Source organism: Gobius niger, assembly GCF_951799975.1.
Source record: "Gobius niger genome assembly, chromosome: 12".
Classification (NCBI taxonomy): Eukaryota; Metazoa; Chordata; class Actinopteri; order Gobiiformes; family Gobiidae; genus Gobius; species Gobius niger.
The window spans coordinates 6,877,140-6,904,550 of NC_136863.1; the positions used below are offsets into that span (position 1 = coordinate 6,877,140).

General features: G+C 44.3%; 1 protein-coding gene across 1 annotated transcript; it reads left to right on the forward strand.

The window, feature by feature from the left end:
- The first annotated feature begins 6,699 nt into the window (after window positions 1-6,699).
- Window positions 6,700-27,033, forward strand: c25h12orf75 (chromosome 25 C12orf75 homolog). Its single transcript, XM_079567166.1, has 4 exons — window positions 6,700-6,836; window positions 19,278-19,302; window positions 25,972-26,007; window positions 26,907-27,033. Exons 1-4 carry the CDS (start codon window positions 6,794-6,796, stop codon window positions 27,016-27,018), a joined length of 216 nt encoding a protein of 71 aa, XP_079423292.1. The 5' UTR covers window positions 6,700-6,793; the 3' UTR covers window positions 27,019-27,033.
- The last annotated feature ends 378 nt before the right edge of the window (window positions 27,034-27,411 follow it).

The window sequence follows — 27,411 nt, forward strand, 5'->3', positions numbered from 1 at the left end:
AGTACCACTATTATTACTAGTATTTACCACTGTAAGTGCCACCATAAGTATCTAGAATTACCACTGTAAGTACCAAGGACTTACCGGCCCGTAATGTAAAGTGTTTACATTACGGTTAACTCAAATGGTGCCTCTTGTTGTTGCTGTAAACTGCTTTGTTCTTGTCCGTGTGTCTTCTGAGCAGAATTCAGCCTGTTTTTCCATTGTAAGTTATAAAACATACAAAATCAATAGTGTGTCCACGGGAGTTGAAAAGCTGAATTATGCGTAATGTGGAGCTTTTCTTTTGAATGCTTTGACTTTTGACAGGACACAGCAGGAGAACATAATGTTTCAGAAATGAGCTGGAGGCAGAGAGACTGCACAAGTCATAAAAAGACCATTTATACAGCAGATTTCTATTCATTTTTGCTCAGAAAGTTCAGAAAGTCTTTTGTATTGTTTTAAAAGTTTGTTTTAAAAGCTTTATAGTGAAGAAGAGTCTCCATCATCCATGACATGAATTCAATGTTCTAGCAAAACAACTGGATTTACATTCACGGCTTCATGTTCTGTTGGCTTCATCAGACCAGGACCTTCAGCTGCTCTGGGGCGGTTTGCAGCCGAGTGTGGAGCGGCCGGGATGAGGATCAGCACCTCCAAATCCGAGGCCATGGGTCTCCATTGGAAAAAGGTGGCTTCCCCTCTACAGGTCGGTGGGGGGTCCTTACCTCAAGTGGAGGAGTTCAAGTATCTCGGGATCTTGTTCACGAGTGACGGACGGATGGTGCGTGAGATCGACAGACGGATCGGTACGGCGTCAGCAGTGATGCGGTCGCTGTATCGGTCTGTCGTGGTGAAGAGGGAGCTGAGTCGGGGGCAAAGCTCTCGATTTACCGATCGATCTACGTTTCCACCTTCACCTATGGTCATGAGATTTGGGTAATGACCAAAAGGACAAGATCGCGAATACAAGCGGCCGAAATGAGTTTCCTTCGCAGGGTGGCTGGGCGCACCCTTCGAGATCGGGTGAGGAGCTCAGTTACCCGGGAGGAGCTCAGAGTAGAGTCGCTGCTCCTTCACGTCGAAAGGAGCCAGCTGAGGTGGCTCGGGCATCTGTTCCGGATACCTCCTGGTCGCCTCTCGCGGGAGGTGTTCCAGGCATGTCTTAGTGGGACAAGACCTCGTGGAAGACCCAGGACACGCTGGTGGGATTATGTCTCCGAGCTGGCCTGGTGTCGCCTCAGAACAGCTGGAGGAGGTGTGTGTGGACCGGGAAGTTTGGGCATCTCTGCTGAGACTGCTGCCCTCACGACCCCGCCCCGGATAAAGCGGAAGAAAATGGATGGATGGCTTCATGTTATGACATTTCAATTGGAATTAGTTCAAAGGTGTCAAACTCATTTTGGGTCGTGGGCAGAATTCACCTTCCACTGAGGGTTGCAGGTATAACGTTAACAGGAAAATACTTTTGAGAAAACATTTTTTATGTATTTGTTTACATAAACACTGAGCACTGGGATTTAGTCTAAAGCCAGGGCAGACTGACCATTTACCATGTGGCTATAATGTGTCGTTTATACCCTGATCTCTTGTTATGTCAGTGCCCTCTGCTGGACACGTGTGGAACTCTTTCCTTTTTATATTCAAGCAGCACCCTAGTGGATGGAATGAGCATTCTGGTTCTTTCGTAAAAAAAAAAAAGGAAAAAAAAATCATAACTCCACATTAATGCTGCTGGCCGCATCTGACTTGTGTTTGATACATGTGAATTAGTCAAGGCCGTGGGAACCCAGGGTGCTGAGGGGGCTGCAGCACCCCCTGGTGGATAGTTTGGGAACTGCATGCCGTATTAATAAATAGGAAAAAGCATTTTGGGGGTACATTTTGTCCCTCTGCACCCCCTAACTAAAATATCTTCCCACGGCTCTGCAATTAGTTGTGAGGGGATAATATCGGCTGTTCAAGTCTCTCTCAGGTGAATCATTAGCACAACTAGAAAAGTGTATATAAGTTTTAAGAACACAGTGGTAAGTCTCACTTTTATAAATATCACCTGAAGTTGTCAGATACAATAATCACTTCCGTTCGGGCCCAAATGTCTGCCTTTGGGAAACTGTTCTTTTGATTTTGAACAGGAAATCTCACCTCGAAGTTAACACCTCCGTCGTGAGGTTGTGAAAAAGACTCACGTCGCTAAACAACCGAGCTCTCTGCTATTTCAGACTCGCTCGTTTGACTGCTGCCTCGGTCAGGCCGGGACACCAGGAGAAAACGGGGGATTTATAGAGGGTCATAAACTGGACTCGACCCGCATAGTTCCGAATGAATGTGCCTTTTATTTGCATTTTCACAGACTCAACGTTCCTGCTGCCATCATAGACTCTTTCTGTGCTTTTAAACAATATGGCTTTCTGTATTTCTGAGGGAATGTTGCACTGGATCCCCTTTAGTCACCGTATGGAACATTCTCAATAACTGAGAGATTTGGGGAATAATAACTGATCGACTTGTGTGTCAGAGGGAGAGATAAATGGCCTTTTCAATATTAGCATTAGCCTTTGACATATCACTGCTGTTTTCCAATAATAACATTTTTATTGCACTGATTCAATGATTATCTATAATTTTTTGGGAAATTGAAATTCTAAGGCCATTGTCTCAAACACATTTTTCTCACATTGGAGCGACAGTATCTCCACATCAGTAGCGCCCACAGACTTCAAATTTTCCAGCCTTGGACTGAACAACACTTCGAAGGTTTTTTTCAGAGGGAATTTTTAATATCTGATTCCGAGCCTGATTTATCGAGTTTTGAATTTCAAAAGACAAAAAAGCAAAATTTCACTTTGGCTCGATCCATTATACAGATTTCAGTGCGGAAATTAGAGAAATTTTGGGCGTTTTTAGGCTTATTTTTATATGAAAAGTTTGAAAACATAAAATGACAGAAAATAACACATTGTTTTCCTCATATTTATCATCAGCACAGCAAAAGTTTGATATCTCTAAATCTGAAAAGTTTCCATGTTCACCTGTAGCGTCTCGCTTTACACTTACACTGGATGAAGCCTGGTGAATGTAGTGAAAGAGGGGTTGGTGGTGGTGGTGATCAGTCTACCCCAGGGCAGCTGTGGCTACAAAAGTAGCTTACCATCACCAAGTATGGAGTGAATGAATAATGCAATGTAAAGTGTCTTTGAGAGTCCAGAAAAGCGCTATTTAAAACCAATGCATTAAAAAGCAACCTGGGTTTCCTTCACCTCTTAACCCCCACCTTAACCGAGAGCATTTTCTCCAGTTCAGCTTTACCCAAACCTGAAAGTTTACACCTCATTTAAAATCTAAGACCTACAAAACTGATCTTTTTTGCTGTTTTTTTTGTTGCACCTATATCGCTTTTTTTTTTTTTTAAGTTTTTGTCACTTTCTTGTTGCCTTTTTGGTCATTTAGAAAAAAATAAATCTGTTTTCATCCTTGTTTTCTTGTCGTTCTTGTCGCTATTTTGATGCTTTTTTTTTCAAGAAGCTTTTAGATTTGGGTGATTCCAAACTGGAGAAAATGTGCTTGGTTAAGAGGTTAAACAGTCATAGACAATTGTGGTTTATTCCCAATAGACTTTAGCTTTAGTTATAAAATCACACCATGGAGAGCTGTGGAGTTTCTTACTGGACAATTGGGTATGAGTGGGCGTGAAAACCAAAACCAAATAAAGATGAACAGCCCTGCCTTGTTTTTGTTTGGGAGCCCCATCTCCATGTTGTTCATTGTTCACCCACATTATATTGTATTCCTAATATTCATTTTGTCACTTTTGGAACATACAAACGTTTTTTGAATTCTATTTTCTTTGTGGTCGACCACGTCATATAGGGCTGCTATAGATTTCCTATATGTAGTCCATGACTGTCACAGAACATTGGTCATATATAATGTAAAACAGTGATTCTCAACTGGTGGGTCGGGACACAAAAGTGGGTCGCGAGCCTATTGCTGGGTTGCAGGTGACATCACAGCGTTCTAAAGGCCTATACTATTATATAGATGAAAAATTATTTTGCCTTTGAGGAAATTTTTGGTCTTGTACAGAGAGATCATGGACCCAGTGACTGATATTAATGATCATTGTTCTAATCCATACATTTTCTTTTAATTTTTTATTTATTTATTTATTTATTTTTGCAAGGACAGTGCATATTAACATAACAGCTCAACTGTAAAATATGCCAGAGTTAGCCAAAAGGCTAGTTTTCATCTGTAGTCCTCGGCCAGATGTACAGTAGGCACCCTGGAAATGGGTAAGACAAGTTATCACGATTATCACATGGCAAAGTACAATAAACATCACATTTGCTCAGCAGCAGGAATAACACACCAAAACAAACATGCAACAAAGAGTTCATGCACGACAGAGCTTAAGTGAGAATGCAGGAGGCAACATGAGGAAGCACAGCAGGAGTTCATGAACAACTAGTCAGTTAGATAAAAGATACAGTCAATACAGATTAAAAGATACAGTTAATAACATTAGTCAGCTAAGCTAGGACTTGTGAAAGTGTAATGCTGTTAATTGGAAAAACTGGCTCCTCCCGCTGGGTCCGGTGACACCATCATATTCTAGAACCTGCAACCCAGCAATAAGGAATTTTTAAATATATTTTCCATCTGAAACTACACGGAAACACACTGGAGTTTGTTAAAATTAGTATTATTGAGGTGTTTTGATCATAATTTCAGTCTTAAAAGCAAATCTACGGCTTAGTCATAAGCCATTGTCATGTAAATACATGACAAATGACAGTTTTATTTGGGTCTCAGCTTGTCGTTAAGGTAATGGCGGGTCTCGGAGCCGGACCACTTTAGAACCACTCATGTAAAACATTGGCATTTATAGAAAATGGTTCTTCACTTTAGTGAGGTTCGGCCCTCAGTGTTTTGGCAATGATGAAAATCGGCCCTCTGTAAAAAACCTTTGTTATTGTAGAGAAATCCTTATTTGCAAAAAACAATGTGGGATTTGAACAGAGCTTTTACATCCCCTACCTTCAGAGAGCCATATAAAGCAGTTTTACACTGGCCTACGTGATACTCCTGACCCAGACTGAACCAGCTGACCTACTTCACCATTACCAACTTAATACATACAGGTCAGAACCGGGAACAAACAGAAATAGCCGGCTAAACCGAGCACTTTTATCCTCCCCATACAGTAATTTCCCTCCACTTTCAATTTTACATGAAAACGAGAAGCTTCCCATTGGCTCCCTTACCCCCTCCCCCCCGCCTCCTCTCCCCCCCTCCGTTTCCCGGGCAACAGTGTCAGGGAGGAGAAAAGAGCAAATCATGTGAGTCCCAGCATCTCTCTCTCCCCCCTGTCTCTCTCTCTCTCTCTCTCTCTCCCCTCTCTCTCTCTTCTCCCTCTCTCTCCCTCCCCTCTCTCTCTCTCATTCTCTCTCTCCCCTCTCTCTCTCTCATTCTCTCTCTCCTCTCTCTCTCTCATTCTCTCTCCCCTCTCTCTCTCTCTTTCTCTCTCCTCTCTCTTCTCCCTCTCTCTCCCTCCCCTCTCTCTCTCTCATTCTCTCTCTCCCCCTCTCTCTCCTCTCTCTCTCTCTCTCTCTCATTCTCTCTCCCCTCTCTCTCTCATTCTCTCTCCCCTCTCTCTCTCTCATTCTCTCTGCCCCTCTCTCTCCTCTCTCTCTCTCTCATTCTCTCTCCCCTCTCTCTCTCTCATTCTCTCTCTCCCCTCTCTCTCTCTCATTCTCTCTCCTCTCTCTCTCTCTCATTCTCTCTCCCCCCTCTCTCTCTCTTTCTCTCTCCTCTCTCTCTCTCCCCTCTCTCTCTCTCTCCCCCCTCTCTCTCTCCCTCTCCTCTCTCTCTCTCCCTCTCCTCTCTCTCTCTCTCCCCTCTCTCTCTTCTCTCTCTCTCTCTCATTCTCTCTCTCTCCCCTCTCTCTTCTCTCCCTCTCTCCCCTCTCTCTCTCTCTCTCTCTCCCTCTCTCTCCCCTCTCTCTCTCCCTCTCTCCCTCCCCTCTCTCTCTTTCTCATTCTCTCTCTCCTCTCTCTCTCTCCCCTCTCTCTCTCTCTCCCTCTCTCTCCCTCCCCTCTCTCTCTCTCATTCTCTCTCTCCTCTCTCTCTCTCTCATTCTCTCTCTCTCTCTCTCTCTCTCTCATTCTCTCTCTCCTCTCTCTCTCTCATTCTCTCTCCCCTCTCTCTCTCTCTTTCTCTCTCCTCTCTCTCGCCCTCTCTCTCCTCTCTCTCTCCCCTCTCTCTCTCTCCCTCTCCTCTCTCCCCTCTCTCTCTTCTCTCTCTCTCTCTCATTCTCTCTCTCTCCCCTCTCCCTCCCTCCCCCCTCTCTCTCTCTCTCTCTCCCTCTCTCCCCTCTCTCTCCCCTCTCTCTCCCCTCTCCCTCTCTCTCCCCTCTCTCTCTCTCCCTCCCCTCTCCCTCTCTCTCTCCCCTCTCTCTCTCTCTCTCTCTCTCTCTCTCCCTCCCTCCCTCTCCTGTGAATGTGTTCGTGCATATAAACCCTGCCTCCCCGTGCCTCCCCTTCACTCCGAGCTCTCCTGCTCACACCGCGGCGACGTCGGGGTCGGAGCTGCAGCCAGCAGAGGAGCGAGGAGCCTCTGACAGGAGTTTCCCCAGCACCTGCAGCTCGCCCAATCCCCCCACCACACCACCCCCCACCCCTCCAACCCCTCCCACCCATGTTCCGAGGACCTATTTTTTCTGTCTTCCCCGTGTGATGATATGGGGTCCGGATCCCCCGTCCACCACTGACTCTCCCCCCAGCTTTGACAGTGGCTGCTTCGAGGCGCCATGGGTTGTGGCAACTCCTCAGCCACCAGCACATCGGGAGGCGGTGAGATGCTTATTCACATTCACGTTTTTTGTGTTTTATGTGAGAATGCACGGCGTTATGGGACTGCCCCTGATGCCAGTCGCCGCTGAGAGAAGCGTGGAGAGTGTGTGTGGAATTTAAATGAGCGTGCGTTCAGGGGCAACCCCGCGATTACAAACGGGTTCATCACAAAATATCAAAGAGTGGCTTTTGTTTCATTCATGAGTCTCAGCGATGACGAGGTTTTTCCCCCGTGTGTGGCTGTGGTGTTTTAGGAAGTGGAAGTGGATCATTCTTCGGTCAGAGCGTGTGTTGACATTGAAGGTCTATAAAGGCGGTTCCGTTTGACATATAGTAGCTGTGGATGAGCTACAGGCAGAAATGGATGCTCTGTTTTGATCAGTTTGTGGTATGTTGTAGTCAAGCCCACATCACTCATCAGTGTCCTCAAGGCAGCGTCTGATTTGTAAAAGTGCATCATGGGAAGCCCTTTAAACTGCTAGTGAAAAGTGTCCTACAGTGTCTTCTAGAAGATAATGTCAAATTTGCTGTTTGGAAGATATACACATTTGCAATATGGAGTTTATCTCCAATGTCAAGAAATGTGGGGGGAAAATGATAAGAAAAAAGTGGAAATAATGTTTTTTAAAAAGTGGGAAAAATAGGGAAAAAATAGAAAAAACATTACAAATGATGAAAAATTGTCTCCTTCCTTCCTTCCTTCCTTCCTTTCTTGATTCCTTCCTTTCTTTCTTTCTTTCTTTCTTTCTTCATTTCTTTCTTTCTTCCTTTCATTCTTCCTTCCTTCCTTTCTTTCTTCATTTCCTTTTTCTTCCTTCCTTCCTTTCTTTCTTCATTTTTTCTTTCTTCCTTTCTTCCTTTCTTTCTTCCTTTCTCCCTTCCTTCCTTCCTTCCCTCCTTCCTTCTTTCCTTCCTTTCTTCATTTCCTTTTTCTTCCTTCCTTCCTTCCATCCTTCCTTCCTTCCTTCCTTTCTTCATTCCTTCCTTTCTGTCTTCATTTCCCTTTTCTTCCTTCCTTCCTTTCTTCATTCCTTCCTTCCTTTCTTTCTTTATTTCCTTTTTCTTCCTTCCTTCCTTCCTTCCTTCCTTCCTTCCTTTCTTTCTTTCTTTCTTTTTTTTCTTTCTTTCTTTCTTTCTTTCTTTCTCCCCTTCCTTCCTTTCTTTCTTTCTTTCTTTCTTCTTTATCTCTTTCTCCCTTCCTTCCTTCCTTCCTTCCTTTCTTTCTTCATTTCCTTTTTTCTTCCTTTATTTCATTCTTTCTTTCTTTCTTTCTTTCTTTCTCTCTTTCTCCCCTTCCTTTCTTTCTTTTCTTTCTTTTCTTTCTTTCTTTCTTTCTTCTCTCTTTCTTTCTTTCTTCTTTCATTCTTTCTTTCTTTCTTTCTTCTTCTTTCTTTCTTTCTTTCTTTCTTTCTATCTATCTATCTATCTATCTATCTATCTATCTATCTATCTATCTATCTATCTATCTATCTATCTATCTATCTATCTATCTATCTTCTGTATTGATGAAATTAGGTGGACATTTCGAGATGTTTGGTGTTTGGTTTGCAGAAACATCGCTTCGTCATCGTTATGGAGAAAGACCCCCACAAATCCTGAGACATGCTTTTCTGTCGATATCATGTCGTCTTTTTGTTTATTTGTTGTTTGATTTAGGGTCATTTGAGTGTCGTGTTCCACCTCTCTTTTCCATTATAATATGGCCTTCTCCTTCAACATGACTCACAACAGATAATGTGGATTTGGTGGATCAATAGTTTTGCCCTATAATTCACCCGTCAGGGCTCTCGCTTCACACAGATTTAAGGCTGTGCAGCTCAACCAATCGATGTGATTTCAGCCACAGCACATTGACTTCTTTGAAATGAAAATAAAATTACTGCAGATTATTGTTTTTTTTAATGATTGAATGAGACACGTCCGCTGCCAAGTGTCCACAAGGACACTAAGTCAACAATTACATTTGAATTCAGCAGTGTGTTGGTGCTAGAAAAATATCCCTGCTCTCACTTTTCTTTCTTTCTTTCTTTCTTTCTTTCTTTCTTTCTTTCTTTCTTTCTTTCTTTCTTTCTTTCTTTCTTTCTTTCTTTCTTTCTTTCTTTCTTTCTTTCTTTCTTTCTTTCTTTCTTTCTTTCCTTCCTTCCTTCCTTCCTTCCTTCCTTCCTTCCTTCCTTCCTTCCTTTCTTCTTTCTTTCTTTTTTCCTTTCTTTCGTTCTTTCTTTCCTCCCTCCCTCCCTCCCTCCCTTTCTTTTTTCTTTCCTCCCTCCTTCCTATCTTCCCTTTCTTCCTTGCTTCCTTCCTTCCTTCCTTTCTTTCCTCTTTCTTTATTACTTTCTCCCTTTCTTCCTTTCTTCGTTCCTTCCTTTCTTTCTTCATTTCCTTCATTTCGTTCTTTCATTCTTCCTTCCTTCCTTCCTTCCTTCCTTCCTTCCTTCCTTCCTTCCTTCCATCCATCCATCCATCCATCCATCCATCCATCCATCCATCCATCCATCCATCCATCCATCCATCCATCCATCCATCCATCCATCCATCCATCCATCCATCCATCCATCCATCCATCCATCCATCCATCCATCTATCTATCTATCTATCTATCTATCTATCTATCTATCTATCTATCTATCTCTCCGCCCCTCCCTCCCTGTCTCCCACTCTTTTTGATTGAATTAGCTTATACTCCAGAGAGACACTTGAATCAAGGTGATTACTGCTCACAAGTGTCTGTAGGGTGCCTCCACAGACACTGTCTATGAGGTAAACATTAATCAATGCTGTACCGAGTCTCTCTTTAGACTTGGAAGGTCTTTGGGTTGGACAAAAAGTATCACACTCCAGGAATGTACATGGACATATCAAGGTCAATAAGGGGATATGGGATAGGGCCTTTCTTGGGGTGTGTACTGCCTTATCCTGATTCATAGGTCACAATCCATCCATCCATCCATCCATTTTCTTCCGCTTTATCCGGGGCCGGGTTGCGGGGGCAGCGTCTCAGCAGAGATGCCCAAACTTCCCGATCCACACACACCTCCTCCAGCTGTTCTGGGGGGACCCCGAGGCGACACCAGGCCAGCTCGGAGACATAGTCCCACCACCGTGTCCTGGGCCTTCCACGAGGCCTTGTCCCACTAGGACATGCCTGGAACACCTCCCGCGGGAGGCGACCAGGAGGCATCCGAAACAGATGCCCGAGCCACCTCAGCTGGCTCCTTTCGACGTGAAGGAGCAGCGACTCTACTCCGAGCTCCTCCCGGGTAACTGAGCTCCTCACCCGATCTCGGAGGGTGCGCCCAGCCACCCTGCGAAGGAAACTCATTTCGGCCGCTTGTATTCGCGATCTTGTCCTTTCGGTCATGACCCAAATCTCATGACCATAGGTGAGGGTGGGAACGTAGATCGATCGGTAAATCGAGAGCTTTGCCCTCCGACTCAGCTCCCTCTTCACCACGACAGACCGATACAGCGACCGCAACACTGCTGACGCCGCACCGATCCGTCTATCGATCTCACGCTCCATCCGTCCCCCACTCGTGAACAAGACCCCGAGATACTTGAACTCCTCCACTTGAGGCAAGGACTCCCCACCGACCCGAAGAGGGGAAGCCACCTTTTTCCGGTGGAGAACCATGGCCTCGGATTTGGAGGTGCTGATCCTCATCCCAGCCGCTACACACTCGGCTGCAAACCGCCCCAGTGCGTGCTGAAGGTCCTGGTTCGTTGAAGCCATCAGAACAACATCGTCCGCAAACAGCAGAGATGAGATCCTGAGGCTCCCAAACCGGACACCCTCCGGCCCCTGGCTGCGCCTAGAAATTCTGTCCATAAAAGTAATGAACAGAACCGGTGACAAAGGGCAGCCCTGGCGGAGACCAACACGCACCGGGAACAGGTCTGACTTACTGCCGGCAATGCGAACCAAGCTCCTGCTGCGGTCATACAGGGAACGGACAGCCCTTAGCAGAGGGCCCCGGACCCCATACTCCCGGAGCACCCCCCACAGGGCACCACGAGGGACGCGGTCGAACGCTTTCTCCAGATCCACAAAACACATGTGGACTGGTTGGGCGAACTCCCACGAACCCTCGAGTACCCGATGAAGGGTATAGAGTTGGTCCAGTGTGCCACGACCAGGACGAAAACCGCATTGTTCCTCCTGGATCCGAGGTTCAACTATCGGCCGGATCCTCCTCTCCAGCACCCCGGAATAGACCTTTCCGGGGAGGCTAAGGAGGGTGATTCCTCTGTAATTGGAACACACCCTCCGATCCCCCTTTTTAAAGAGAGGGACCACCACCCCGGTCTGCCAATCCAGGGGCACTGTCCCCGACCGCCACGCGATGTTGCAGAGACGTGTCAGCCAAGACAGTCCTACAACATCCAGAGACTTAAGGTACTCAGGGCGAATCTCATCCACCCCCGGAGCCTTGCCACCAAGGAGCTTTCTCACCACCTTGGTGACTTCAGCCCCGGTGATGGGCGAGCCCACCTCCGAGTCCTCAGCCTCTGCTTCCTCATTGGAAGACGTGACGACGGGATTGAGGAGGTCCTCGAAGTACTCCTTCCACCGCCCGACGACATCCCCAGTCGAGGTCAGCAGCCCCCCACCCGCACTGTACACAGTGTTGGTGAAGCACTGCTTCCCCCTCCTGAGGCGCCGGATGGTTTGCCAGAATCTCTTCGAGGCCGACCGATAGTCTTCCTCCATGGCCTCCCCGAACTCCTCCCAGACCCGAGTTTTAGCCTCCGCGACCGCACGAGCCGCAGCACGCTTGGCCTGCCGGTACCTCTCAGCTGCCTCAGGAGTCCCACAAGCCAACAAGGCCAGGTAGGACTCCTTCTTCAGCTTGACGGCATCCCTTACTTCCGGGCGCCACCACCGGGTTCGGGGATTGCCGCCGCGACAGGCACCAGAGACCTTACGGCCACAACTACGAGCAGCCGCATCGACAATGGAGGAGGAGAACAGAGTCCACTCTGACTCCATGTCCCCCGCCTCCCCCGGAATCTGGGTGAAGCTCTTCCGGAGGTGGGAGTTGAAGACCACACTGACAGAGGGATCCGCCAGTCGTTCCCAGCAGACCCTCACAACACGCTTGGGCCCGCCAGGTCTGACCGGCTTCCTCCCCTGCCAGCGGATCCAGCTCACCACCAGGTGGTGATCAGTTGACAGCTCAGCCCCTCTCTTCGCCCGAGTGTCCGAGACACGCGGCCGGAGGTCAGACGACACAACTACAAAGTCGATCATCGACCTCCTGCCTAGGGTGTCCTGGTGCCACGTGCACTTATGGACACCCTTGTGCTCGAACATGGTGTTCGTTATGGACAAACTGTGACTAGCACAGAAGTCCAATAACAGAACACCACTCGGGTTCAGATCGGGGAGGCCGTTCTTCCCAATCACCCCCTCCCAGGTCTCACTGTCGTTACCCACGTGGGCGTTGAAGTCCCCCAGCAGAACAATGGAGTCCCCAGTCGGAGCACTATCTAGTACCCCTCCCAGGGACTCCAAGAAGGCCGGGTACTCTGCACCGATGTTGGGCCCGTAGGCCGAAACAACGGTGAGAGACCTGTCCCCGACCCGAAGGCGTAGGGACGCGACCCTCTCGTCCACCGGGGTGAACTCCAACACGTGGCGGCTGAGCTGGGGGGATATGAGCAAACCCACCCCAGCCCGCCGCCTCTCCCCGCGGGCAACTCCAGAAAAATGGAGAGTCCAGCCTCTCTCCAGGAGTTGGGATCCGGAACCCAAGCTGTGCGTGGAGGTGAGCCCGACTATATCTAGTCGGTATCTCTCAACCTCCCGCACAAGCTCTGGCTCCTTCCCCCCCAGTGAGGTGACGTTCCATGTCCCGAACGCCAGAAGCTGTGCATGCGGACCAGGTCGTCGAGGTCACAATATGATACGATATCTATTCACTTCGAAACTTTATTATCAATTGTATATACATTTTGCACTAATTGTTGTTTTTTGTTCTGTCTCATGTGTTCTTTGTCAGCTGCATCTGCACTATGTGCCCAGAACAAATTTCCCCAAGAGAGACAATAAATGTTCATTCATTCATTCATTCGGCGACAATCTGGCGTGGCGTGTTTAAATGCATGAGTCTCACGTGTTTGTTGTATCTATAGCTGGTCTATAACGGTTTTCACTGTTACAGGGACTATGCGGAGTTTAAAAATGCTAAAACCAAGTATTTTCCTCCCCCTACATGTTCCAGCCATGTCCTAATGTGTAGAATGAGCTCAGACCTGTTCACCACAACTGCCTCTAAAATCCTGCACTGTCACTAAAATCGGTGTTACTTCGGGTCCGACGTCATGCACGAGCTAAATATAGAAGGTGCAGTTACACATACGACCTGAGGTGACAGTAGTGAGCATAAACTGCTTAACTTGCATCTAGCCCCTTTAAGTCTCCTAAAGTTGACGAGCGAAACAAGACAGAAACTAAAATTAGTTTATTGGACTGAATCTAGATGAAACATGAATACATTATCATAAAAAGACCAAGAGCTTAAACTTCATTAACATGTTGTCAGGAGTCAGGAGCTTTTGTAAAATGCTGCTCTGTCTGGACTGAACATTGAGCAGAGTTCAGAAGGACATGGTAAATGCTTTTTTTATGTTTTGTTGATGTTTCTCCGCTGCTCAGGGTCAGGCTGATCAGTCATGGCTGCAGCTCGTCTCCTGCCTGTCCGCAGCAGCTGACACAAATCTAAGTGTGGCGTTCATGTGATCGCTCTACATTATAAAGGGTCTATAGTTCAAACGTAGGAAGGGGGGCAGCAAAGAATGCAACCGCACAATTTGTTGCTTGCATTAAAAAATGTGGATGCTTTGAGCTCTGTAACTTTGCATAGAAAAGAAAAAAAACACAAACTGGCTCAAAGGTGTTAAAGGCGGGACTTTATAGATCTCTCAAATCAAAAACATACCTGGACCCACTTGTGCATCTTTGAGTAATCTTTGAATCTCCACCAGCGTCTGTTCTTGCAGCAAGATCCTCCTGAGGTCCTACGTATCCAGGAAATGATCCCCCCCCCCCATAGTCCTACACTGCAAAAAGTAAATGTCAAGCATTGTCTTAAATGACTTGAACTGAGGAAATGTATCTTGTTTTGAGCGGTTTTCCCGAATTTAGACATTTTTCCTGACCGGACCAAGTTTACTTTGCTTGTTTGAGGAAAGGTAAATCTTGCTTGAAATAAGAAAGTACAATTGCCAATGAGATAAGACCAATTTTCTTACCCCATTGGCAAAGAAAATGACCTGAAATGAGGACGAAATGTATTGAAACGAGTCAGAAACATCTCAGAACAATCCAATCCAATCCAACTTTATTTCTATAGCACATTTCATAAACAAGAGTTTCCAAAGTGCTGCACAAGAAAAAATAAAAACAATAGGAGTAAAACATTAAAACAAGTGAAATAATCTAGGACAAATGCCCAACAACATCTTACCTAGTCAAAACAACTACAATTTAGATTTTTATGCTCAAATTGAGACATCTAAACTAATCTAGTAAATTGCTTTTTGCAGTGTACTGAAACAGCTCAACAGCCAATACAAGGGATGTATAGGAACCAATAACGTAATAACAGGCGAATAATAAAATAAAATAAAAAATTATTAGTGACTGTTTGACCTGTAAGTGACCCAGTGGTCCGCATGGCGCCTTTGCTTTCCATCACAGTGGCCTCTAATGTTCCAGGATCAATTGTTTTAAGAGAGCAACAACTGACCCTGGAGCGATGCAGAGGCTGTGATTGGAAGTAACCATGCTGACCACTCACACAGACATGGGGTCACAAAAAGGTCAATTACTCACAAATATCAATTCCCCCCCACCAAAGGTTCTGTAATGCCCTTAAAATGTGTGTGTTTAGAAAAAGAAAAAAAAAAGTCCAGTGGTCAGTCCAGTGAGACTTAGCCTGTATAAATAAATAAATAAATAAATAAAAATAAAGTCAGATGGATGTATTATTACATTGTTGGCTGAAGTTATTGCACTTGTGTACATTTTTCATCTTGTCAGACCAATAACACAATAATTATTACATTATCGGCAAATACAGTATTATTACGTTATTGGCCGTTATTACATCCAAGAGGAGGAGGGGTGGGAGGGGCTTATTATAGCTTGTTAAGACGATCAGGAAGTGAAATCAGCCGTTTTCAGCTTTTGTAGTCTGAAGGTCATACTAATTAAACACACAAGCTGGAGGTCTAATTCAAACTCTCTCATCCTCAATTCAACCAACTCGATCCAGTCGATGAAATGTTCGAAAGAAATACTTGCTTTTTATTATAATGAGTTACAATATGATCATTCTTTTAAAGCTATTATACCAGATTTTATTCTCATTTTTTATGTAGGCACAATGAAGGGGCACATGTATGGTTGAAACTCCTTTTCACTTCCATTTCTACATCCCAATTCTTCGTAGGGATGACCTTCTAAGTACATTTCTCAACCCTCCGAGAGCAAAACTGTCAATGGTAAAGAAAAAACAGCTAACTTCATTGTTCACGAGACATAAAACAGCTTAACATAGACACACAGCGCACAATGGTCCGTTTTCACACATATCTGGACAAGACAATTACAGTATGTTCAACAATCGATCAGGTTAATTATTTCCTATACAGTATGCGTCATAAAAAGGCTGGAATATTTCTCCAGTGCAACAACCAGGAAACAACCTTTCCAAATGCTTACGAAAAGCATGGCAGCACTTCTTTCTAATGTAGGGTAATTGCAGAATGAATCATCGCGGAGTTGAGTCACATTCGGCTTTTTTCTTAGAAAACCTTATCAAAGTCAAAATGGTCCTCTTCGGAGCGTGTTTTCTCGCACTGCTCATCCCCGGCCTTGTGCAGATGTGGAGATGAATGGGGGTTTTGTACGACCACATTCAAAGCACCCTCTGTCATGTCAGCAGACTGCAGCTTCAGCTGGGATAGACAACCCTTTATGTCATAAAATGCTGCACAGAATGGGACATTTAATATTGAAAAGATAAACATGAGCTGACTTAGATCGGCGAAACAGTTCAGCAAGAACTTTAGGGCGAGTAAATGTCTGATTTAAACATGATATTTTGAACAGAATATGCTGTTATTGTCACTATTTAGACGGTTTACAAACTTCTGACCAATAATTTTATTCATAAATAGCTAACATAAATGCTTTCAACTGATGCAAGTCGATTAGGTGGACGGAGAAGAGAGATATTTAATGTAGAGCAGAGGTGGACAAACGGCGGCCCGCGGGCTGAACCCGGCCCGCCAAGCAGTTTTGTCCGCCCCTTGATTCTCTTTTAATAATTCATATAATCTCTCTGACCATTACCTGCCAGAGCTGACTGAAATCATGGCTCCTTGTGTGACATAAACATAAACCAGGGGTAGGCAACGTCCTGCCTGGGGCCCAAATCCGGCCCTCCATCATTGAACCTCTGGCCCCCAAGATTATTTTGAGAAGTATAATTACACAAACAAGCAGTTCAATTACTCTAAAAATGTTAATAATACTGTTAATTACTTAAACAATTCCAATTAGGTCATATATCATGTATCAAAGTGGTGTTTTACTTTAGGCTAAAATTGGCAGGTTTGGTCCTTTTTAAAATGAAGAAACTCGGCCCTGCACCAAGCAAATTTGCCTAACCCTGACAAAAACTACTATATATACTGTAGCTGTATGTGAATGCAGTGTGAATGAAAAGGAGCCGACAGAAGAGCAGCTTATGAAATGTGTCCTTTTGTTAACTTTACAACCACTTCACACCAGCTATTGTGCCTTTTTTTTTTTTAACAACTCCTGTCAGTTCCATATATCATTTAGTGCATTTTGCAATGGGAGAGAATTCAAGTTATCATTATAGAGCAGGGTTTATAAAAGTGAAGCACTGAAACAGAAGGTACTGTAAATGGTTGTCTATTGCACTGGCTCCCAAAGTAGACAAATCGAATACATATTAAAGGTACTTGTATTGATCCCCATAGGGTAATGTGTTCTCTGCATTTGACCCATCCTTCAATGCTGTACCTGTAGAAGCAGAGATCTAAATACATATCACTAAACCAGATTATGATTTATTTTTGTACAGAAGGGCACTTGATTGTTCACATTGTTTTGTCCCGTGCTGAAACCCTTCAATAAAGCATAGGCGACTAGAGCAACTCCAGTAAAATGGGTGTTGTTTAAAAGCATATCCTGTGCTTTGGCGTGTGGTTCAATGAAGAATCAGCGGTTGTTCTCCAAATATTCTTGCCTAAACCAAGTAAAACGCTGATAAGTCATGATCTAAGAACAGCCTGCCCTCGCTCTGCACTTCAGTGGTTTGGTTTCACACATGAACTAAAGCCCTTTTAAACTCTGTTAACTCTAGACCCCGAGGCTGCTTTACTCCTATTTTGCCGCCGCTTCTGTGGTCTATTAACGTTCGATCTGCTGGTTTGGATACTGTGAGATATACAGGATGAATTTCACAGACAAAATGTGGCTGTGGCGGTCCCCGGGACAGGTTCTGTAATACTCAACCTGGGTTAAGCTGCGCGAGAACAGGTGCACAAACCGAACGTCAAGGTCAGAATCCCCAGGAACCACCAACTGAGATTCGATTAGGGGAGATCAGGGTCAGTTGTAACACTTTTTGCTTTGAGCGCTGTAACTCACTGATCTTAAAGTAGCCTATAGTCGTGGAGCCTCTTCTTTATTTCCCCCTCTGCTGTTTGTATGAAAAATCAGACTTACTGGATATTTGTAAAAACGTCTTCGACAAACACTGTATACCTGTATACCTGATAGGAGCAACATCTGGGAACTTAAGCTGAGTCCGCACCCCCTTTGGATAATAACAAGAGCTAAAAATGACATTAGTGGGTAGCCTAGAGAACAGGGATCATTTCTCGTTCTGGGGATAATATATTCCAAGCCAGATCCACAGGAAAATGGCCGTTCTTGCTTATAGTCACGTCAATTCACTGTCAGAAGACGATCGAGAGCCATTTTAATATGTATGGAAATTTATATGCGCTAGCGTGTAGACTGCTATTACCTGTCAAGGCCATGTCAGGGCTCATTATTGGGAAAATTGCCCCACCTGGTGGCCATGTACTATGACCTTTGTGAAGTTTTAATCTGTAAATAAACAGACTTATTTAAGGAGCTCAGTGTCAGATCTGGGTTTTAAAACGCATGTTAACGGTAGCGATGGCAGCTATCAACCATTTTCTCTCACAAGAAACAAAACTACATTCAGTTAAAGCAGTACCAGGTAGCTCTTGCCCCTAGAGGCCATAAGCGCCACTGCAGGTGTCGTAGCATGTTGCGTCGTTTTTACTCCATTAGTGATTCCATTAGTGTGTATTGGTGGCTCTTACCCGGAGGCAGCGAAGTTGAAATTGTGGTTTTATGGCCAGGGGGAGATGATCATCACCCCAATAACACGTGTATTACCCCCAGAGGGACTATGAAAAGGATTTATTAAGGTAAACAAGTTACTTAGTTCTGCTTTAAGTTTAATAACAATATAAAAGGGACAAACTTAAAGGGGCTAGATGCAAGTTAGCCATTTTATACTCACTACTGCCACCTCAGGTCATACCTGTATCTGCACCTTCTTGAGCTCGTGCATGACGGCACTTCAAATTTAACACCTTTTTGAGTGACAGTGCAGGATTTTAGAAGCAGTTGCGGTGAACAGGTCTGAGCTCATTCTACACCTTTGTTGGAACATGTAGGGGGAGGAAAATACTTAATTTTAACATTTTTCAACTCTGTATAGTCCCTTTAAAGCTGAAGCTGTCATGACATTGTGAAGCAACCAGCGAAAAAGTTTTGTAAGTAAATGTTACTGATAAGTTGAAGGAATGAGCACAGTGAGTTTCCGCTTCTCAGTTGAAAAAGTCTTCTCTGTGAATCACCCGAAGCAGCGAACAGATCACTTCCATGGCTTCCTTTTCAAAATCGATAAATAAACAAAACAAATAAGATGTTTGTGAGCTGCTTTTTTCACCCAAAGGGAGCGCTAGCCATCTCAGTCAAGTAGATATTGCTCCCATCTATACACTGTATATGATTCTAGTGTGTTGCTTTATGACTCGACATTGAAAACTAGGGTCTGATCTCACTGATTTTTGACCCATGTGGGACAATGAGGTCGATTTCAAACTTGGTGCGTTATGAGGTGGTGTTTTACAAGCATGCGAGAAAAATGTTTCAAAATCACTCAAGAGTTGGGTAAAAGAATTATGAGACAAGTTATTTTTTTTACGTTGTGTTTTCTTTTGTGTACCTCCATACAAAAGTAAAGAATTGATTGTGCTGCTGCTGAAGGAAACTGAACAATGGCGGCTTACATCTTTTTGTGCTACAATCTGCTTCTTTTCAGAGATAAGATGCACTTAATCCTACTCTTTGCTTTTCAGGGCCTGCCGAAGCCTCCAAGGATGTGTAAGTACTAGACATTTTCTACTATATACTTGCTATATACTTATTTGCAAACATCTCTTGTCCCTCCTACTTTCTTTTTGCCTCTGGGATCCACATCACAGAAGCATTTCTCCCATGGAACGGGTTTTTTGGGAGAGCAGCAGGTTATCTGTCAAATATGTCCATACGGAAGACATCTGAATAATAGGATTGTTGTCATCTTTCATTATCTGTCCATCATGTCCAAGAACCCCTGAGCTGTAAAGGGTCAGTTTTATGCTTAAAGGAATAGGCAACCGTTTTTACATACTGAGATATGTTCTTACCTAACCTTAGACGTGTTAATATATCCCCGTCTGGTCTTTGTCCGTGCGCTCTGTCACGCAAACGGAGCACATACGCAGCCTCTCCCACATGTCATATAGCTCCAAAAAAGCTCACGATAGAAGCTACCAAGCTCTTCCACGAGTTCCCTATTTAAATAAAGTTACATGAAGTGATTTCATGCGAAGTATATTTACACAGAAATGTAACATGTCGATTTTATAAGCAGATAAAAAGGGGGACTATATTGTGAGGCGCTATATTGGAGCTATATAGGTGCGTTCACACCAAACGCGGCAAAGCGTGAAAATACATGGAGGACGCGCCTCAGGGAGCGTCAAAATATCCCGCAGCGAGTCACGCGCCTCCTTTGCAGCGCGTTTTGAAGCTTTCCGCGCGTGGTTAGCTTTTGACGCGCCTTCAGGGCGTCCACCGCGGCCCACACTAGAGTTGGGAAATGTTGAACTTTTTTGAGAAATTTGCGAGTGTCGACCAATCAGGAGCTTTCACCAACAGTGACGTACGTTGTAGCTGAGCCGGGGCAGATTATTTGCCAGCCAAGAAAAAAAAAAAAAAATGAAAACAAGTCATGGAGCTTCATTGTGAACCGGAGCTACTGCAGCTCTGGGACTTTTACAACGACACACTTCAGTGTTTCTTTACTTAAACACCCAGTTTGGTGTGTATGCACCTTAAGACATGTGGGAGAGGCTGCGTATGTGCTCCGTTTGCGTGACAGAGCGCACGGACAAAGACCAGACGGGGATATATTAACACAGCTAAGGTTAGGTAAGAACATATCTCAGTTTGTAAAAACGGTGGCCTATTCCTCTAAGGCGAGACACTGCAGGTGAATAGGGAACAATCTTTTTTTTTACAGATATCAATTTGAAACTTTTGCTGTAGATTACTGGCATAAATGTGAGGGGAAAAAATACATTGGAAGTTGCATTTTACCTTTTCATATAAGAACAAGGTGTTTTATGCCTAAAAATGACCCAAATTTCACATCTTTTCGGCGACAAATGGATAGAGCTACATTCAAATTTATGGTTTCATTCTATTGATAAATGAGCTAACGAAACTTTTTCACAGGGGATTTTGGATTTCTTGTTTAGTTTTTAAAAAAAATCATTTTTTGACATTCAAAACTCAATAAATCAGGCTAGGGATTAGATAATAAAAAAATCCCTCTGAAAAAATCTTCCAAATATTGTTCAGTCCAAGGCTGGAAAATGTGAAGTCTTTAGGTCCTACTGACGTGGACATAGTGTCGCCACAATGACGGAAACATGTGTTTTGAGAAAAAGGCCCTTGAAATTGCATTGTCCCATATAAGTCTATGGGCAAACATTGAATCAGCGCAATATTTAAACATGTCATTGTGAAGATTAGGTATATTTTTTGTTTCCGGGTGAAAGCTTGTATGTTCAGAGACCAATTTGGCCCAAAACCTGAAAAAAATTGTTTTGCCTGTAGTGTCTCCCCTTAATAAAATCTCAAGTGATTGGATATTTTGGTCTTTGGAGAGAATATTACGCTGCCTAAACTAAATTCCTTGCTACTTCCTAATTGCCACCCTTCAAATATCAAATTTATATGTAATTAATTGTGCGGACCAAAATAACATCAGCACTATAGTAATTGTTGATTGTCACCAACCATTTTGAGATACGCCCACTGCTCTGTCCTGCCCAGTTTAATTCAGTCCACATGTCACTCACACAAACGCGGCGCTCAGAAAATGGCTTAATGTGCAAGTGGGCGTCTCTCATTTAGAAACAGGAACAAACACAGTTTTTAGCACATCTGTGAGCTCACCTTTCTGTCGAAACCCTGATTTGCATGCGAGTCTGAGAGCCACATGTTCACCATCCAATAACAAGAGGGACGGTTGGAGGGAAAGCCATCAAAAATAGATCTCTTCTTGCAGTTTCCGCCTGTAATTTATTTCTCTTTCAGCTGGTCCGCAGACACAGTTTGCCAAGACGGAGGGTTTTGAAAGTATTTCTTGGAAAAAGATGGTCTGTTTGACATTACCGAGCTGGTGCGAAGGTAGATGGAAATGTTCTAATCAAATATAATGAAGAAAGACCATTGTTGCTTCAAATATTAGAGAGAAGATTATACTTGTACATTGGCAAATTGGAGTTGTATAACATTCAGCTGAGCAAATGAGCTTCCGAATTGGACAATTATTGCATGTTCACCAATCGTACAGAAGGTACTCAAGAGTCGTTTTTGAAATGAATGTTCTGGTCACAGACCGGGCGAAGTGAAGCATTAGATTTGCCACAGTGGCTCCACAATGTCTACCCTGAAATCTTTCAAATGGATTCTTCTGCCTAGGATATTGACTCATCCCAGCCAAACTGCACACTTTTCCTATTTTGAGCAAACATGACAAGGACCCAGTGTTAGAAAGAGGTTTTGACGGGCAGTGGGCACGATTGACAGTTTCCATCAGAGAAATGCATGGTCTCTGGATATCAAAGCAAACATGGAGTACAGAGATTTAAAAAATTAGTCTGAAAACTGTGAAACATAAGCCCCATTTCCACAGCACTAGACCAGTTCGGTTCACTTCAGACCAGTTCATTTAGGGGGGGCAGCACCCGCAAGTTTGTGTTTTAAGTGTCTTTAGGGTAAAGTGGTCTGGGTCGTTATGGGAGTGGTCAAGGACATTCATATTCATGTGACAGGCAACAACCACAGCCTGATATCACTGAGCTTTATTCCTGCACCAAAACACCTTTGTACATGCAAACTTTGACCATTAGGAGGGACAGAGCGCTCTAGTGTTTGAACAGTTTTCAAGGGCCAGAGGAACAGTTATTGAGAAAAAAGAACCCGTCATGATAGAACCTTATGAAGAGAAAGAAACTTTGAATATGCAAGCTGACTATTGGCCTGACCAATCAGAGAGGTGACAAGCCCCCCTCCCCTTTCCCCTCAAACCGTACTAGTTTGCAAACCGCTCCAGACCCCATGGCTGAAGTGGTCTGGGACTGGAGCGGTTTGGACCCCCCTTTGGGATCGGAGCGTTTCACGTTTGGCTGTGGAAACACCTTCAAACTGCTCCGTTCTCATGTCGAAATGGGGCTAATGCCATCTTCTGACTTATCACTAAGTAAAACCACAAAACTCTTGAGAATGAAATGGTTAGGATTTGCTTCTTTACTTGGATCGAAATAAAAAACTTGCTGGTGAGTGTGGTCCCAGGGGCTCAGTTTTTTAGAAAAGAAAGTAGAAGAGGTTGGCGAGGCTCAATCCCATTCTCATGATCATGCCTGTATCGTTTTTGTTTTGATCTGTGTCGCAACAACAAAAGGCGACTGATTAAAACCCTTCTCTACAAAGGAAAACTCCAATGTTATGCGCCAAAAGAAAGAGTTTGTGATTTTCTTAATACATTAGTGGATCTGAGTCACTCTCAACTTGTCCAAGTGGTTCAGACCGGTATGGTTAAAAATGAAATGTCTATTGTCTAAAGTCGTACTAAGATTGTGCAAAAAGTAAATATCAAGCATTGGCTTAAATGTCTTGAATTGAGAAAATGTTACTTGCTTTGAGCAGTTTTCACTCATTTTGACTTTTTTCCTGATCTGACCAAGTTTACTTTGCTCTTTAGAGGACGTTTACGACTAGTTCTGAGGTAAATCTCACTTGAAATAAGAAAGTAAAACTGCCAATGAGATAAGTCCCATGTTCTTACCCCATTGGCAAAGAAAATGGCTTGAAACAAGGACAAAATGTATTGAAACGAGTCAGAAACATCTCAAAGTAATTAAAATAATCTGGATCTACCTGCTTGATTTAAATCCTCCCAATCAAGTAAAAAAAAAAAGAGCTCATAAACATTACAGGTAGAAGCAACACAGAACACAGTATTTAACTCTTTGCGTTTTATCTGCAGTTAAACATTAACAAAAAGGAAAAATGTTTAAAATCATTAGGTGCCTGAATGCTTCTCAGTGACATGTTTGCGTGTTGTTGGCTCCTTGTTAACCAACGAGGCACAGCACGCCACATGTCCCATGAGAGCTGACAGTGGATAGAGCTAAAGCGAGTCACAGCTCTGTAAAACAGCATAGCAGATATTTGAGAGGAGAGAGAGAAGAGATAGAGAGACAGAGAGGGAGAGACAGAGGCGAGGGAGAGGAGACTTTTGACTATTCACATGTATTTATTATCAATTTCCTACAGCTCATTAAAACATCATTAGAACTAACAACTGTCCAGTCCCTCAAAGTCCCCCAGCTCCCCACCAAAGACCTGTACCAAAACGCCACCCTAGATCTGTGCATCCAGAACCAGCAATTTTGTTCCTTCTGCTCATCCAGATTCCCTTTTTGTGCCTGACCTAGGATGTTGTTCATTGGACCCACTTTCCTCCACTGTGCTACAGAGAACTTAGGGCCATAGATGAACAGTTCTCTGGTTGTGCTCCATCCAGTCCTTCAGGAGTGTGAACAGGGAAGTGAGGCGAGGGCAGGACAGCCACAGCTGCTCCGGTGTTTCTTCTTATACTTTGCAGAAGGAACAGTCGCTGTCGGACCTCGGGTCAAAGTGGGCCACTTGTTTGTTGCTATGACCCCATGCACCACTCCCGGGTACAAGAGCGGTACAAGGACCTCTGGCTGCCTCTGGGAGACGACCCCGAGGCCAACACACCTGACCACCTTGATTCTGAGGTGGCAGCCAGCTCGGCTCTGTGGCGAACTGTAGCTGTCATGTACAGATCCTTGTTTGCCACTGTGGCCATTGTTGACACAATCAGGAATGACAGAAGGGTTCCAGCCGTTCCTTGCTGTCCTCCTACTGACAGAGGAGGGGAGAGCCAATGGTGGACAGGTGGACTGACACTAAAAGCCCCCAGGACCTCCTACAGCAGCCTCTCCATCACATGCTGAGAACTTATCCCCATCTCCTGGCTCAGCTGAGCAGCACTCTTCCAGCCTCTAACAATCCTCAGGTCAGCCTGATCACCCCTGCAGCCACAAACTTCCCTAAGCAGAGTGCAGAACATCACTCCTGACCACGGGGTTGTAGAAGAGCAGCTCTTCTCCTGCATGGCCATACGGCTCGTCTAATGAGACCGACAGTACAGAGCGATAGGAAGCTGTAGTGCCTGTCAAATATACAACGTTTCGGTCCAAGAACAGATGTTTATGATAGTCCAGACCCCCTACTCCACAGAGCAAGATGGCCGCCATCTCTGTCCAAAGGGGCTGTGGGCCATAGAGCAGGCCTTGCACAGCCTGGAGAGATCTATCAAAACCATCCACAGGCAGGTGAAGAACAGCTGCCCTCAGCCAGTGGAAGCTGCCCAAAAAGAAGTCCACCAGCTGCAGGTCGGTGATGCAGTGCCCTCCCACAAACAGGAGGAGAGTGTTGACCACCAGAGGCCTCCCCCTGTAAGACAACGGGCTGGACTCAAGTTCACAGAGACAATCAGGCACTCGACTCTTCCAAAAGGCCTTCCCAGTTAATTTCACAGGGACACGCAGTCCTCCAGGAGGGATGTGCCTCATAACCGGGGAGAGGAGAAAGAGGGGAAGGAGAGAAAAGACAGTGGAGAGAGATAAGAGAGAGAAAGAGGAGAGAAGTCTATGATGTTAAAATAAAAATCAACACACAAATCTGTCTTTTTTGAAAGCTGTAGGTGCCCTGTCAGCAGAACACAAGCGGTTTCTTTTTACATGGCGCTGGCTTATTTATATAGAGAGAAAAGGTCAAAGCGACACAGAGGAGAAGATGATTGGTGATTGTGGCTGTTTCTGTAGAAGAGAAATGTATCCAGTGCTCAAACCTCATACAGGAATGTAGAGACTATATTTGGTTGGGTTCATGTAACATCAAAGCATTTCTGAAACCCATAGATTTACATTGAGGACAGGGCACTTCAGAATCAAACTGTCAAAATGCACCTGCTTCGACCTGGTTTATGGTTAATATTTATGATACAAAATCTAGAACGCAGGTCTTCAGGATGATCAATGAGGAGCAATCACTTCAAGACTGTAAGAAATAGGATATGGCAACTGTGTGAACTCATCTCTAATGAGCAATGCAGGTTCAGTGTTAGTACATTCCATATTTGTGTTTTTCGGCATCAAATTCCCAAATTGTGGCATTGGTAGGACTAATGGTATGCCAGCAGTTTTTAAATAAATGTTGAAGTAGTCCTCATGCCTTTTGGAGCTCATTTCATCTTCCCCTTCATTATTCACATGATTAAACTTTCGCACCCCACTGTATCTGAATGAATGAGAACACCAGCGTGCACCTCGTCTCCGACCCAAAGTCATTTCTCCATAAGTTAAGAGTGTAATTGAATAATACGCATGTGTGATCTCTCACCAGGGCAGAGGACATTTCTGGAGATGATGAGAAGAGACGGTGAGTCACATAAATTAATCTTTAAAAACAATTTTCCACTGCCTGTCACGTGCATTTAACTAACTGTTCAGATCTGAGGTTGCTGAAGTTGGTCAGGTCTAGATTCAGCAACACAATGGGCCCAAAAGAATGAGATCAGCTGAACATCCTGAAGGACCAGGTTATTCCACCATGGATTTCTTCTTCCCTGAGGTTCAGGGAGCTTGAGATCATACTCACACATGGATTGGCCACCACAGAGTCCAGATCTTAACCCCATTGACAACCTTTAGGGTGTGCTGGATGAGGCTTTGCTCAGTTGTCACACTCTCCCATCGTCAATACAAGATCTTGGTGAAAAATGAATGCAACACTGGATGGAAATAACTCTTTTGACATTGCAGAAGCTTATTGAAACACTGCAAACGCGTGCTGATATCAAGGCCAAAGCCAGTCTATGCAAATGTTAGAGATTGTGAACTTTTTCTGGTCTGACGGGTGTATTTTTGTTCTCATGTGTTATTTTGCTGTTTGTTTCCCTGGCTTCCCCTTTTCTCCACTCTCTCCCACCAACTTACTTTGTGTCCCTTTTCAAAGCACGACTTGCTTTAACCATTCATGAAGCAACAATGTGGAAAATGAAAATTTGTTAGGTGATGAGTGGAGAAAGACTCAAAAATTTAGCCTTGACTTCTGTGGGCACACTGGAAGGATGGATTTGATGAAAAAAACGTTGCATTCATCGCTTTGTTACCTTAGTTACCTAACGTTTAATTCTAAAAAGTGATCAAGTGGAGATGATGATGCAAAAATGAAGAAATATGGAGCGCTAGACCATTTTAAGGTCCAGCAGTTTGACTTGATACTAGAGAATCATCCATCTGACACCTAACTTTGCTCTTCTCTTTGTTGTTGTGCAGAAACTATGGCGGGGTGTACGTGGGTTTACCAACAGATTTGTCCACAGTGGTGTCCAGTCAGTCCAAACCCCCGCGGAAAGGTAAAAACGGCTTCTTTGGTTCCTTTATTTAATAGAGTTGTTCCTCTTTTAGTCAGGACTTTAGTCAGGAGAATATATCCACCACAGGCCACATTTTCCATCCAAACGACATAGAAAAAAGGTCTTCCATAAGATCTGAAATCATCTCGCGATCCCCATGGCGGTCCTACTTCCAGGTTGAGCACCACTGTAATAGACTATTGATCGATGTAGCTTTTGTGACTAAAGAGACATGTGCGAGGCAGATGACAAGAAGAACAGGGAGCTATTGTGTGCTTAGAGAATGCTTGAGCGTCAATGACAGTTAGGCGGAGACAATACCCTGTACATCAGTGGCTAAATAGTCTCCTCTTCTGTTTGTATTGAATGACATGACTGCCTTTGAAAAGATCAGTATTCAATATTTATTCATATAACACTTTTAT